At 43.5% G+C, this 15175-nt stretch overlaps 1 protein-coding gene across 1 annotated transcript in view; it reads left to right on the forward strand.

Moving 5' to 3' along the window:
* Positions 1-15175, forward strand: part of LOC134663169 (protein patched) — a 37226-nt gene that overhangs the window by 17275 nt on the left and 4776 nt on the right. The window contains exons 3-13 of the mRNA XM_063519525.1: positions 6747-6892; positions 7340-7551; positions 7732-7936; positions 9291-9560; positions 9649-9783; positions 9891-10020; positions 10146-10393; positions 10713-10904; positions 11134-11277; positions 11363-12241; positions 12891-13073. Of these exons, the coding sequence (XP_063375595.1) occupies positions 6747-6892; positions 7340-7551; positions 7732-7936; positions 9291-9560; positions 9649-9783; positions 9891-10020; positions 10146-10393; positions 10713-10904; positions 11134-11277; positions 11363-12241; positions 12891-13073 (2744 nt within the window). The remainder of the gene's footprint in view (positions 1-6746; positions 6893-7339; positions 7552-7731; positions 7937-9290; positions 9561-9648; positions 9784-9890; positions 10021-10145; positions 10394-10712; positions 10905-11133; positions 11278-11362; positions 12242-12890; positions 13074-15175) is intronic.

Consider the following 15175-nt stretch of genomic DNA (forward strand, 5'->3'; position numbering starts at 1 on the left):
ACAAAAATAATGTATTTTAAATAAAAATTGACACCTGTCGTCAATTTGTAAAATAGGCGGACACCCGGCGTGTCGTTATAAATATCGTACTTAAGTTACACAAAATAAAGAAGGAAGTCTAAAAATGGTTATCATCACCAGTTCTCGTTAAGCCGTCGACTGCTGCGATCGATTGAACGCTCGTGGCATCACCCTATAAATTAGCGACCAAAATAAAAAGCGTATTCCCCGTGTGAAGCGAGGGCGTTAAACAGGGGTATCATTCCGGTCGCTTACAGGCTAGGACAGGCGACTCTAAGACTCAGGCCACTGAGGGGATCCTCTTTGATTTAGTTCTTAAGAATTTTAGGGCCATATTACGCGGTTTCTCCCAAGAACTTGTTTGCCTTCGCTTGCAGATCCTACGAGAATGCAAGCTTGCTTGAGACAGTTACACCGCGCTAACGGCTATTCCTCGTAACGCTTCCCCAAACAACACACGCACATCGTGAAAATAGTACGCTGTATACCTACGTGTAACGTAAACAACTCAAACTTTGAAAACAAGTTGTACAGAATCACAAGTCAGATTTTATTTTTACGTAACGAAGTCTGCATAAGTTGTGCTTATTTTCTCACACCTAATTTAGTTCAGGCAAAAATGTGACAAAACGACCTATAAATCAATGGCTGGGTGTTAATTGGAACGAATTGTCGTCCCGATAATGCAAACCACCTATATACGAATTCTCGAAATTCTTATAGGCTTAAAATAAGGTGTATATTTGTCTGACTTTCACGTCTTTTTTGCATGAACCTCTAAAAACATCGACGTTATCAAACCACCTACAATTTTTTTCGTTGCCCAATTTTAGCTTACCTGCTGTGCGTATAAAAGGCACCTGCCTTCAAGATAATGAATTGACTTGTTATGAAGACGTCTGTACTTTTACCAGCCTTAATATTGGGTTGTATAATATGCCTGACGCCTTTGCTTGTATTATGCTGGTTTATTTCGCAGAAGAAAGAACTGACCACAAAATATTCTTAAACCCTAGTTCCGTTACCTATACATATTTGCTTACGATTTTTTGTTTTGTATTTAGTACATCCTGGAATATCGTAACAAACAAATTATGTAACTTAGTAAGCGAAGACTGCGTTACCTATCCTCTATTTGATGGGTGACTGAGAAACAGAGCTGCAATAATATCACATACCGTGCATTGTTATGCAGTTCATCATACATAGGTGGGCTATCGCTCTTGCTTATTCGAGCAACAGAGAGGCAGATAAGATTTTTGGATGTTGGTGTTTAAGCAGGGAGGAATAAAGTGGTTCGTCGTTCCAGTTTTAGGGAAGGTAGAGAGAGGGCAATATAGAGTACTCTCTCCAGGCGGGTGTTATGCCTGGGGACCGAAGTCCCATATTTCTAATAATTCGTTGATTTGTTGTATATACCTAAATTGATGTAAATATAATTGTAAATACTTTCGGCGACTTCTTTTGTACATAGCATTTTCCCCTACATACCTACTAACCACATTGGTGACTACCGACTAACGCAAGATGTCGAAAGAAAATCTCCATGAAGATTATGCCGACGCAAACGAGGAGGCGCAGGTATGTAGGGTTGGCGTCCGCGTGCCTCCATTTAACGCGGACGAGCCCGCCCTGTGGTTCGCCCAGATCGAAGCTCAGTTTCACTTATCGAAAATCACACTTGACGATACCAAATTTTATTACGTAGCTGGGCAATTAGAGGCGCGCTATGCAATGGAGGTAAAGGATGTAATTACTAACCCTCCCGCTACCGAGAAATATCCCAAAATAAAGGCCGAATTAATAAAACGTCTGTCCGCGTCGCAAGAGAAACGGACGCGGCAGCTGCTTGTTCAAGAGGAGCTGGGCGACCGCAGCCTGTCCCAGTTTCTGCGCCACTTACAAAACCTGGCCGGCGCCGCTGCAACTTCGGACCTCCTACGGACAATTTGGTGCGACCGTTTACCGCACAATGTTCAGACCATACTTGCGTCGCAGTCTGAGCAGCCTTTAGAACAGCTCGCCGATCTAGCAGATAAGGTTTATGAGCTAGCTCCTCCAACACCCCGTGCTCCGCAAGTGGCGACTACTTCTGGTGCTGCTACCACCTACGCACCAGCGCATCCTATCTGCCACGCGCCCGCTTCGCCTACCGACGCCTTGACGCAGCAAGTCAACGAGCTTACAAGGCAAGTCGCTTTATTAACGACTAAATACAGAAGAGGACGTACGCACTCGCGCTCGCGCTCGTCGTCAAGGCCACGAAGGCACAGCCACTCTCGACCTAGGATGCCGCAGCCGCCGTCTAACCATCCGCACTGTTTTTATCACTACAACTTTGGGCAAAAGCACATAAATGTAGTAAGCCCTGCAGTTTCGACTCGGAAAACTCCCCGGGCGGTCGGAAGTAGCGGCCAGCGACTGCCCTACCTCAAAATCTGGCCGTCTATTCATTACCGACCGGACTACGAAAATAAGGTACCTCGTTGACACGGGATCTGATTTATGTGTTTTCCCCCGGTCGGCTGTCAAGACGCCTTGCCCACAATCAAAATTTGATTTAACTGCAGCCAACAATTCTGTCATACATACATATGGACCGATACAGCTAACTATCAACTTGGGTCTACGAAGAGCGTTCCCATGGAACTTTACTATAGCCGACGTGTCAAAACCGATTATAGGAGTCGACTTTCTCATCTATTACGATCTATTGGTAGACTGCCGAAACCGTCGACTAATAGCTAATCTTACATCGTTATCGGTAGCCGCTATGCCCTACACGTCGTCCGATCATATTGCTTCCGTCAAAACCGTTACCGGTGAAACGGAATTCCATGAAATCTTACGCGAGTATCCCGCTATCACCAGACCTCCAGGTAGACACTCTCCATCGAAGCATAACACCTTGCACTTCATCAAGATTACTCCCGGACCGCCAGTATCCTGCAAACCTCGCCGCCTTGATCCTATGCGTCTGCAAGCTGCCAGAAAGGAGTTCGAGGATATGTTGGCATCCGGTATAGCCCGTCGATCAGAAAGTCCCTGGGCCAGTGCACTTCACTTGGTGAAGAAGAAAGATGACACCTGGAGACCCTGCGGTGATTATAGGGCACTGAACGCCAGAACGATCCCTGACCGATATCCTATTCGTCATATTCACGATTTTTCTCACCAACTATCCGGCTGTACTATCTTCTCAACCATCGATCTGGTCAAGGCTTACAACCAGATAGCCGTGAACCCTGACGACATTCCCAAAACCGCGATTATCACTCCATTTGGCTTGAGTTCCCATTCATGACTTTCGGACTAAGAAATGCAGCGCAGACCTTCCAGAGGTTTATTGATGAGGTTCTGCTCGGTCTAGACTTCTGCTATGGTTACTTAGACGACATCCTGGTTTTCTCATCTTCACTGGAACAGCACAAACGTCATCTCCGTCAACTGTTTGAGCGTTTGACACAGTACGGCGTATGGATCAACATCTCCAAATGCTTGTTTGGCCAATCCGAAGTCACTTTTCTTGGTTACCGTGTGACAGCTTCAGGTACCAAGCCTTTGGAATCTAAGGTGCAAGCTATCCAGGAGTACGCCGTCCCTAAAACAGTCAAGGAACTCAGAAGGTTCCTGGGTATGATAAACTTCTACCGCAGATTCGTACCCAACGCTGCACAACTTCAGGCACCTCTTCACTCCATTCTGTCTGGACCCAAGATCAAAGGATCGCATCCAGTGAACATGACTCCTGAATTGCTACAGGCTTTCGAAGACTGCAAGTCATCGCTGTCTAAAGCAACACTCCTTGCTCATCCGGATCCTTCAGCTCAGCTAGCGATCTTCAGTGACGCTTCTGACACTTCTATTGGCGCAGTACTTCAACAGCTTGTGAACGATACCTGGCAACCCTTGGCATTCTACTCGCACAAGCTTACCAAGCCACAATCGAAGTACAGCCCGTACGACCGAGAACTCCTGGCTGTGTATGAAGCCATCAGATACTTCAGGCATATGGTCGAAGCCAGAGACTTCATAGTGTATACAGATCAGAAGCCACTTACCTTTGCTTTCTCTACTAACCGAGATAAATGCTCGCCAAGGCAATTTAGATACCTGGACTTTATCTCGCAATTTACAACAGACTTAAGATACTTACCTGGAACTCTCAACGTTGTCGCTGACGCCTTGTCTCGCGTCGAGGAAATCGCCGTCCCTATCGACTACCAGGCGCTTGCACAATCTCAGGAAGCTGATCCAGAGCTGCAAGACCTGATCCTCCACGGCTCCTCACTCAAACTGCAGAAGATTCTTACACTTGGCAGTACATTACCTGTCTTCTGTGATACTTCTACTGGACAACCTCGTCCATATGCCACTCCAGAGTTCCGGAAACAAGTGTTCGACCAGCTACATCAACTTCATCATCCAGGATGCTCAGCTACCGCGCGACTGGTCTCAGAACGATTCGTATGGCCAGGGATTCGCCGAGACTGTAGAGAGTGGGCCAAACAGTGCTTGAAATGCCAACAATGCAAAATCACTCGTCATACCATTTCACCACTTTCCACTTTCACCTCTCCATCCTCGAGGTTCGCTCATATTCATCTCGACCTCGTAGGGCCTCTTACCCCGTCTTCTGATTTCAGATACTGCCTCACCGTCATCGACAGATTCACGCGATGGCCTGAGGCGTTTCCACTCAGAGACATCACTGCTGAATCCTGTGCATCAGCCCTGGTATCTGGCTGGTTTGCCAGATTTGGATGTCCGCTGCGGGTGACCACAGACCGTGGTCGTCAGTTCGAGAGCCAGCTCTTCAAGGCTCTGACCACGATGGTTGGTGCTCACCACCTCCGCACCACCGCTTATCATCCAGCCGCCAACGGCATGTGCGAGAGGCTCCACCGTCAGCTCAAATCCGCCATCATGTGCCACTCATCTTCGTCGACTTGGACCGAAGCTCTACCCCTCATCCTGCTTGGTATTCGAAGCGCCGTAAAGGAAGATTTACAGACTACCCCGGCAGAGCTCGTCTATGGCGAGACGCTTCGTTTACCCGGCCAGTTCCTGTCACCTCTACCCGACTACAAAGTGGCAGATATCACTGAGTACGCCACACGTCTACGCTCATACATGGCTAAACTCACACCCAGACCCGCATCTTGGCATATTTCATCATCACCGTTTTACATCCCACGTGGCTTAGATTCATGTTCCCACGTGTTTCTTCGAGTCGACCGTGTCCGCAGTTCGCTTGAACCACCGTACGAAGGCCCATATAGAGTTATTAAGCGACAGTCGAAATACTACTCTATTGACATTAAGGGCAAGGTGAATAACGTGTCGATCGACAGACTCAAGCCGGCATTTGTCATGCGAGAAGTGGCACCGCAATCGCCTGAGACAGACAACAGCGATACTGACAACGAGAAGCGGACGAGGAGTGGAAGACTAGTCAGGTTCCCCGCTAGGTATCGACCGTAGCCACGGTCTGGCCAGGGGGAACATGTGGCGGCCTGCTCGGCTCGCCACTCTACACGCGCCTAAGTCCGCGCGCCTGCGCGATGCGCCACCGGCCGTCGCTTGGCAACGGACAAGATCTGCCTAAGACGAAATCCCATATTTCTAATAATTCGTTGATTTGTTGTATATACCTAAATTGATGTAAATAACACTGTAAATATAATTGTAAATACTTTCGGCGACTTCTTTTGTACATAGCATTTTCCCCTACATACCTATCAACCACAGTGGGAACAAGGAGTGCAGTTTCTAATATTAGAAAATCTATAACTTTTTAAAACCATTGACAGTTTCACTGGTTGGGTTGAATTTCACTCAGTTTAATAATGCCGGGGATGCCATGTAAGTGGTGCGAAGGCGTGGACCAGATAGCAGTCCCCACGTTGTAGATAAATCACGAGCGGAGCGCTAACTATCGCAGCTGCCTTCCCTGACAAATGTGTCGACACTCACCAATAAGCCGTGGGTGCTGATGGGATAGCTAAAATTAGAATCATTTTTTGTCGATCCTACCTACAGATGTGCAAGTTGCGGAAAGTTTCCATAAAATTCTATAAATTCTCGGAAATTTCATGAAAGTTTCACTAGGAAATATGGGAAATTTAAATTTAAAATTGGAAAGTTTCAATTCTCATACAAAAATGTAAGAAATTTTCCGGATTTTTCCTACGTTAAATTTCCGAAACATTTCGCAGTTTTGGAAAGTTTCCTTTGGCACATCAGTAATCCTACCACAGATATCCAATGAGAAATGGCAACATCGTGGCCGTATAATGACTAAGTAAATAACCTAGATTTATTGTCGTGTAGATGTTTCATTTACTCGGAAGACCAAACTCGTATGTAAATAAAAAGATAGGTATCCGCTGCGCATTATTTCTTACTTTACCTACATTACGTTGTGACAACTCACGAATAACTAAATTAAGTTGTCTGTGCCTATAACGACTATCGCATTAAAACGACGATTTACATTAATGGGCCACGGCATTCGAGACTTGTCTCGTTTTACGATAAAGAAAAAATGTTTCAATGTAAACTTGATTGCATTTTCATTAACTTCTTACTTTTTATGCGGTAGTGCATTCTACATGTTAATTTGTCGGCATTGTCTACTTTGGTGTAGATAAGCTCATCGGCGTGTATAATAATTTAAACTCATTTGCATATTGTTCTTACTAGTTTTATTTGTTTTGCTTCAGAGGGTGGCAGATTAGAAGCGGAACTGAAATATATCGCAAAGGCCTTGGGCGAAACAGATTCTTCAACGCATCAGCTCATCATCCAGACTGCTAAAGACCCGGATGCGTCACTTCTTCACGCGAAAGCACTCCTTGATCATCTAGAGGTTAGCATTCTTAAATACCTATTTTATCTTCTTTTTCTTTTTATTGACGCTATTTATTTACATAAAAGATATGTATATACAGTGGTACTACTAAACTAAATTAATAACTAGCTTAAATCTAAAATAGGCCCTTGAGACATTGTATATAACTACTACGACCATAGAGAAATATAGTAAGACAAGAGTGCTCACTCCATATACATCAGTTCAGACTATTAATTTCAGTGTCTACATCTAACATCGAGTAGCGGAACTATCAGTACTGCTACTCGATGTTAGATGCTAATAGTCTTTTTGGTACTAAAACTGATAAGTATGCTGGCGGCATTTCCTCGTTGTATCGCAATGCTGATGCGTTGTGCGAGGAAGCCGAGGAAGCTCTTCGGTCACCATCAGTTACGTCAATCTTTTGTTCGGATACATAAAGTTTAATATTTATGTTTACAGGTGGTTAAAGCAGCAACCAGGGTAACGGTTCATATGTATGATACTGAGTGGAGGCTCAAAGATCTCTGCTACAGTCCGAGTATACCCGATTTTGAGGAGTATCACATAGAAAAGATCTTCGAAAACATCATCCCGTGCGCCATTATCACCCCACTTGATTGTTTCTGGGAAGGATCCCAATTGCTAGGCCCGGATTATCCGATATCTGTACCGTAAGTTCTTTTTTTAATCATCTTAATAGTATTGTTATGATGTAAATACGTTTAATCCAACGGGACCCATAAACTGTCCAACATATATAAAAATTCCAAAATACCGTTTAATGAGTTATCGTACGAAACATACCTACCTTTTTCAATTACGTTGACTTACAACCAACATTATATTTCCAGTTTTCTTCAACACAAACTAAAATGGACCCAGCTAAACCCACAAGAGGTGTTAGAAGAAGTAAAAGGTCTGAAGATCCAGTTCCCGTTGAGCACGATGGAGGCGTACATGAAGCGAGCTGGTATCACGTCCGCCTACATGAAGAAGCCGTGCCTGGACCCCACCGACACGCACTGTCCAGACACTGCACCCAACAAAAACGGCCAGGTACTTTCACTTTGTATAAGTACTTATATCTGTGTTATTACATCAAATAAAAGGCAAATAGTATTCATAGAATGCATTTTGTGCTGGCTTAAGAATAAGATTATTCTTTTTAAAAAAGTATCGAAAACTTCTCATAGTAGGTATGTAAGTATTTTATATAAAATATACGGCGCGATTCGGGAAATGAATTAGTGATTCACTAGATATGAAATAGTAAAGATATGTGACGTTCCACGAAAAAGGTACCTTATGGCAGCTGGGGCTTACGCTATTATTAACGCCGCTCCAATATTCAGCCGGGGCAATGGTACCCTTTGTCGTAGAACGTCACATATCTTTACTATTTCATATCTAGTGAATCTCTTATTCATTTTCCGAATCGCGCCGAGAGTCCCGTCAACGTTTTCCAGCAACCTGTTTACTCAACAAGAATGTAACATTTACGTTACTCTAAAATCCCTTTTTTTGTAAACTTTAAATATGAATGAGATCAAACTCTGTACGAGTGATTTGTTACGCCACCGTGAGACCATGAGACCCACATTAGGGACTATTACGACAACTCCCGGTCCTTTTATGAAGACTTCAATTTACGACGGTTTTACTGGCGCATAAATAAAACATGTAGAATCACGACAAATAAAATAACTTTATCGAGTCAAACGCATAAACCTTAAATACTTTTCATAATAATAAAGTATTTTTGGAAACGGTTATAAGACGGGATGAAAGCGGTCGCCGACGGCAGATGGCGGCTACCTGCCGGCGCGTCGCCGTCGCTCGCTGCAGTCGCGATCCGAGAAAGTTATGTTCCGATGCTAATTACACACTGAACGCTGCATAATGACATTACCGTCCGGAAAGTGGAAACGCTGAATTACGTCTTAAAGCAAAATTTAAACTTATTGAGGCATTTGTTCGGTTGTGCAATAATTTATAAATGGACGATCGAAGTGCTCGTGGGCTGCATTGGAAACGCAGTCGAATGTGTCGAGTAGGTAGGGCCCGTTTTTGTGAGGTCGCCTCGGCGCGGGTTGCCGCCACCCACGTTCGGCGAAGGGCCGCGGCGCAGATCGGGCGCGCATTGTTCCCTGCGCCCGCGCAGCCGGACCCCGCATTATACGGGCGCATTGTACACGCTTCAATGGGCCTCGTTTGCCGCCGCTATCGCAGTCACAATGACACTATCAATAATGCTCGCCACCCGATACACACAAACGTACAGTTCCAAGGAAACCTCGTAAATCTTGCGACACCCTTTGTTCGTAACTATGTCGTCCGGAGCAGGTGACACTTGTGCCCGGTAATTATTACGTTTTAATGTGTCAGGAAATTTAAGTTTTCGGTTGTTTAGATTCCAGACGTGGCGGCCGTGCTGTCGAACGGGTGCTACGGGTTCGCAGCGGCGTACATGCACTGGCCGGAGCAGCTGATAGTGGGCGGGGTGACGCGCAACAACACGTCGGCGCTGCGCAGCGCGCGCGCCCTGCAGTCCGTCGTGCAGCTGATGGGCGAGCGCGAGATGTTTGAGTACTGGTCCGAGAGCCACAAGGTGCACCACGTCGGCTGGAACCAGGAGAAGGCCGCTAGTATACTCGACGCCTGGCAACGGAAGTTTGCAACTGTAAGTGTTGTCTCAAAACCAAGCTCGAAAACTTTTATTTTGCAATGTAACAACAAATAAATAATATTTTTCGTTTTGTCCGTTGCAGGAAGTAAGAAAAACTGCAGCATCAGCATCACCTATGTACACCTTTCATCCGTTTTCCACGTCAACTTTAAACGACATCCTAGGGAAATTCTCCGAACTATCACTTAAGAACATTGTTGTAGGATATATGATCATGGTAAGCTTTTGCATATATTTACAACAAAATTCCGTGCATGTACAACACTACCTTATTTTGTTTCTATTAAAATCATTTGTTTTATTTTTGATTTAAATTATTTTCAGTTAATTTATGTTGCCGTTACGTTGATGCAATGGCAGGATCCCGTCCGTTCTCAAGCAGGAGTAGGCATTGCCGGAGTGCTTCTACTTTCCATGTCTGTTGCCGCTGGATTAGGCTTTTGTGCCCTATTAGGTGATGATCATTTTATTTATTTTGAGTCTATTTGTTACAATTACTTCCCTTACAAATTATAATTTAATCTCAGACATAATATCCATATGGAGGTATATATGTAACTGGTATTTATTAATTTTCAGGTATTCCATTCAATGCAACGAGTACACAGATCGTGCCCTTCCTAGCGTTGGGTCTAGGCGTGCAGGATATGTTCCTCCTCACGCACACGTACGTGGAACAGTCGGGAGACGTGCCACGGGAAGAGAGAACCGGCCTGGTGCTAAAGAAAAGTGGGCTGAGCGTCTTACTGGCGTCGCTTTGCAATGCCATGGCGTTCTTGGCTGCTGCGCTTCTACCAATACCAGCGCTGCGTGCCTTCTGTCTTCAGGTACGTAATCAACTCGCGTACTGGCGTGTTTAAGAGCACAAACACAGATTGCTCCTGGGAGCCTAATTGAGCTGAACGTAATACGAAGGTTTAGGTAATAGGAAGGTTTCACATCACCAGCAATTTCTGTATCAATGTGTCCTCGTGATTTTTTCGTTTTCCGAACGATCTGGCAATCGACGGTGATAGTCATTCTCAAATCTTGGCCATTTCGCAAAATACCCTTTAATGTATTGCGCTTTCAGCCTTCCATAATATTTGGTGTAAGTATAAGTCGTAACGTATTAATTATTCTCAAGGATTTTTTCTTTTATTACAGGCTGCTATCCTCTTACTGTTCAACCTAGGATCGATGTTGCTGGTATTTCCGGCGATGATCTCTCTGGATCTGCGACGGCGATCGGCTGCCCGCTCCGACTTGTTGTGCTGCATAATGCCAGAAAGCCCGCTCCCCACTCGAGTCAAGCGGACGAGTGGAAGATCCACTACACGTAGTGGAAAGACTGACAAGGTTAGTATACTTGGTCAACCAGATCTTGACAGTAGAAAAAGGCGGCAAATTTGAAAAATGTAGGCGCGAAGGGATCGCGTCCCATAGAAAATTTGCATTTCGCGCCTTTTTTACTGACAAGATTTGGTTGACCATCTATATATCACACACATGCCTTGAATTAAACATAACCTTAAACTCTTGTGATCGCCAGTCTTATGCCTAAATTTCACCTTTATTTTTGTTCCAGAATGCTGTGAAAGATACAAGTAGACAGCCTTTAGACCCAGACAATGGAGGCGCTGAAGCAAAGAAACCGTGTTGTTTGAGCCTGTCTCTCACCAAGTGGGCGAAGACTCATTACACGCCATTTATCATGCGGCCTGATGTTAAGGTTCATCTATTTTATCTAGCCCTAGTTAAAATCCTCCTATACACTACCTGTTTTCATCATTGATCTAACTTTGTTTCCATTTTAGGTGACGTCAATGCTAGCGTTGATCGCTGTCATCTTAGCAAGTGTCTGGGGAGCGACAAAGGTTAAAGACGGACTCGATCTAACTGACATTGTACCTGAAAACACTGATGAACACGAATTTCTGTCACGGCAAGAAAAGTACTTCGGCTTTTATAATATGTACGCAATCACGCAAGGCGATTTCGAATATCCCACCAACCAGAAGCTTCTTTACGAGTATCACGATCAGTTTGTACGGATACCGAACATCATAAAGAACGACAACGGAGGACTTACAAAGTTCTGGCTGAGTTTGTTCCGCGACTGGCTGTTAGATCTTCAAGATGCATTCGACAGAGACTTCGCCAACGGATGTATAACATCCGAGTTTTTCCACAGTAATGCAAGTGACGAGGGCATACTGGCATACAAACTTCTAGTACAAACCGGACACGTCGACAATCCCATCGAAAAGTCCCTAATCAAGGAAGTGAAGAACGGCCACCGACTAGTCGACAAGGAGGGCATAATTAATCCGAAGGCTTTCTACAACTACCTGTCTGCGTGGGCCACTAACGATGCTCTGGCTTATGGCGCATCCCAAGGAAACCTGAAACCTCAACCAAAGAGATGGACACACCTTCCTAAAGACGAAAATTTAAATATTCCAAAATCGTCGCCGCTTATTTACACCCAGCTCCCATTCTACCTGTCCGGCCTCACGGACACTGAGAACATAAAGAACTTGATAATGTCTGTGCGCGAGCTGTGCTTGAAGTTTGAAGCAAAGGGGCTGGCCAACTTTCCATCTGGGATCCCGTTCCTGTTCTGGGAGCAATACTTGTATCTGCGGACGTCATTGATGTACGCATTGGGGTGCGCTTTAGCTGCAGTTTTCGTTGTAAGTACTCATTGATATACATTTTTTTTATTACATTTGACGACCTCATAATATAAATAAATATGTATTAGGGGACATCTTACACAGATCAACCTAGCCCCAAACTAAAGGGGCTCACAGATTACCAGTTCGCCGGATGATATCAGCCTGCCAGTTAAACGCAAAACGTTCCGAAAAACTGACAGACTGATATCGTCCGGCGAACTGGTAATCTGTGGGCCCCTTAAGCAAAGCTTGTACTATGGGTACAAGCATATATATAATTTTCACCTCAGCAGCTCGAACAAGGGTTTTAAGTAGCAAAGTTTTGTTCGAGCTGCTGAGGTGAAAATTAAATTGTTGGTATATCTTAAGAAAACATGAGTGAATAGAGGTAAGTGATGAAGAAGGAATACATTTTTCGGGTTCTCTAATATGTTCTCACTGCTGAGGTGAATAGTTTTGTGAACTACACGAGATCAAAGTTATTTACATCTCGTGCGCTTTTGAGTCCCTTACTACGCTCAAGATTCTAAATTAGATCTACTATAGAATCTTTCGCTTGCACGGGACTCAAAATAAGCACTCGAAGAAATATCAAACTTTGATCTCTTGTTGTACAAATAACTATTAATTACTTTTCTAATAACATATTTTGTTCACTCCTCAGGCGGTAATGGTGCTCCTGCTGAACGCGTGGGCGGCGCTGCTGGTGACGCTGTCGCTGGCGCTGCTGGTGCTGCAGCTGGTGGGCGCCATGGCCGCGCTCGGCGTCAAGCTGTCCGCCGTGCCCGCCGTGCTGCTCGTGCTCGCCATCGGCAGGGGCGTGCACTTCACCGTTCACCTTTGCCTGGTACGTATCCACTTGGAGACCTTTACATATTGAGATTCCAACATTTTCGCGTCTAGTCCACTCGTATCCTGTATTTTTCATTATTGAAAATAAAAAATGAAAAAAGTTTATTGTATAAATTTATTTAGACATACAGTAAATCACGTCCCTGTGTCCTGATCTAGGAAACCCTGTGTTACAGGACCCAGTTTCGTTACTTATACTAGTTTCTTAATCTATATATTGGTAGGTACAAATTGTACAGAGAGTTACACTGTGTGTATGTGTGTGTGTGTGTGTGTGTGGGTGTGTGTGGGTGTGTGTGTGTTAGTGTGTAAAAATGCATACTATAATATTTATGATAAGGAAGCAGTGAACGCATATAAACCATGGAAGTATTCTGTCCGCTCAATTATGACCCAACATAAAGTATTCGATTGTAGGCGGTGCTTACAGAGTGTTCGATTGGCAACTTCAGTGCGGCCGAGATGACAGTCAGTGACGGATGGCTAAATTGGTTTATAAAAACTACGTTTTTTTGTAATTAAAAATGTCTTCATGTGTCGTGAAGTGGTGCAGAAGGTGTTTTAGTTAATATCAAGGACAGTGGAATCACTTTTCACTTGTAGTAAACAGATAACTTCAGTAAAATTTGGAATAAACATGACGACATTTTTTCAATACTACCGTGCTAAGCTAAAACGTAACAACTGCATACGACTTTCATAACAACATACGACTTTTTAAATTGCGAGGATAATAGGGATGGTTTTATGCCAAATGAAGTAGACTATTTTATTAACTTATGATTGGTTTAGGTATTTTCTATATACAGTAGAATCCGCTTATAATGACATTGAAGGGAAGTAACAAACATGTCATACTAAGCGGATGTCATATAAAGCATAGTTGATAAACTTTTTATTTTATTTTTTCTAAATTAATCTCAAACAATTTTGTGAGAGATGAGTTTTATTAACCTTATACCAATTATCAACTTTCACCGAGAGTAAAAACTAAAACAATTTAAACGCCACAGACGTCCTCGCAGGGAAAGATGTGGGGCCGGCCACGAAAACCAGCGAATTTGTCAGTATAACCGGACATAATTCCATAAAAATAGTATTTATAGGTCGAAGTTATCTTATCCGACTTTGTCACAAAGAATTTCATATGAAAACCAAACTTCGCACAGTAATTGCGTCATAGTAAGCGGTTGGTCAGTATAAGCGGAGTCATAATAAACGGATTCCACTGTAATTATAAATGTAGTAATAAATTCCTTCTTACAGATTTGTATTTTCCTTTTTTATTTCATGAGATGGAGCTATAAAAAAACTACCTAGTTATTTCAAATTAATAATCAAATTTGGTATTGTCATTTTACATTACTTTCCATTCAAATTCCCACAATATGCTATTCGCAGAGAACTATGGAAAAAAGCTGTCCAATTAGAGAGACATGAAATTGAGTGGATGCCTGGCAAGATATATAATGTTCTATTCATGAGATAACCCGTGAGATAATCATATCCGGTCTCCTATATGTAGATACATTTTTTTCTATCACGCTTTCACTGAATTAATTTAACAAATACACACATTATCTCAAAATGTTGATCATTTTAATCCACCCTCTACTGTCACATATATGTAGGTTCTCTCTCAAGCCATTTCCGTCAGTAGAAAAGAGCGGCGAATTTAGAAAATGTAAGCGCGCGAACGGTTATGGTCCCATACAAAATTGTAATTATGCGCCTTTTTCTACTGACAAACTTGCTTGACCGGCTATATACATATAAAATATTTCCATTGGAACTGAAAGTGGGGATTTATTGTGACTCCGCCTGTTCAAATGTTTTTGACCCGATTCGTGTACCTACCCATGTAAATTTTGCAGGCTGTATAGCCTGTCCGATTTCTAAGATCAAGTTCGCCATACATTTACTATGGCGTACTTGATCTTAGAAAAACGGACAGACTATACCAGTACGGCTACCATCAGTTTGGCACTGACAAACGCCGTCGAGAACGTAATTTACTTTCTATACATCTCGCTCGTACTCGCATATTAGTGCAAACGAGATGTATAGAAAGTAAATTACGTTCTCGATAGCGTAAAT

This window comes from Cydia amplana, chromosome 4, assembly GCF_948474715.1.
Source record: "Cydia amplana chromosome 4, ilCydAmpl1.1, whole genome shotgun sequence".
NCBI lineage: Eukaryota > Metazoa > Arthropoda > Insecta > Lepidoptera > Tortricidae > Cydia > Cydia amplana.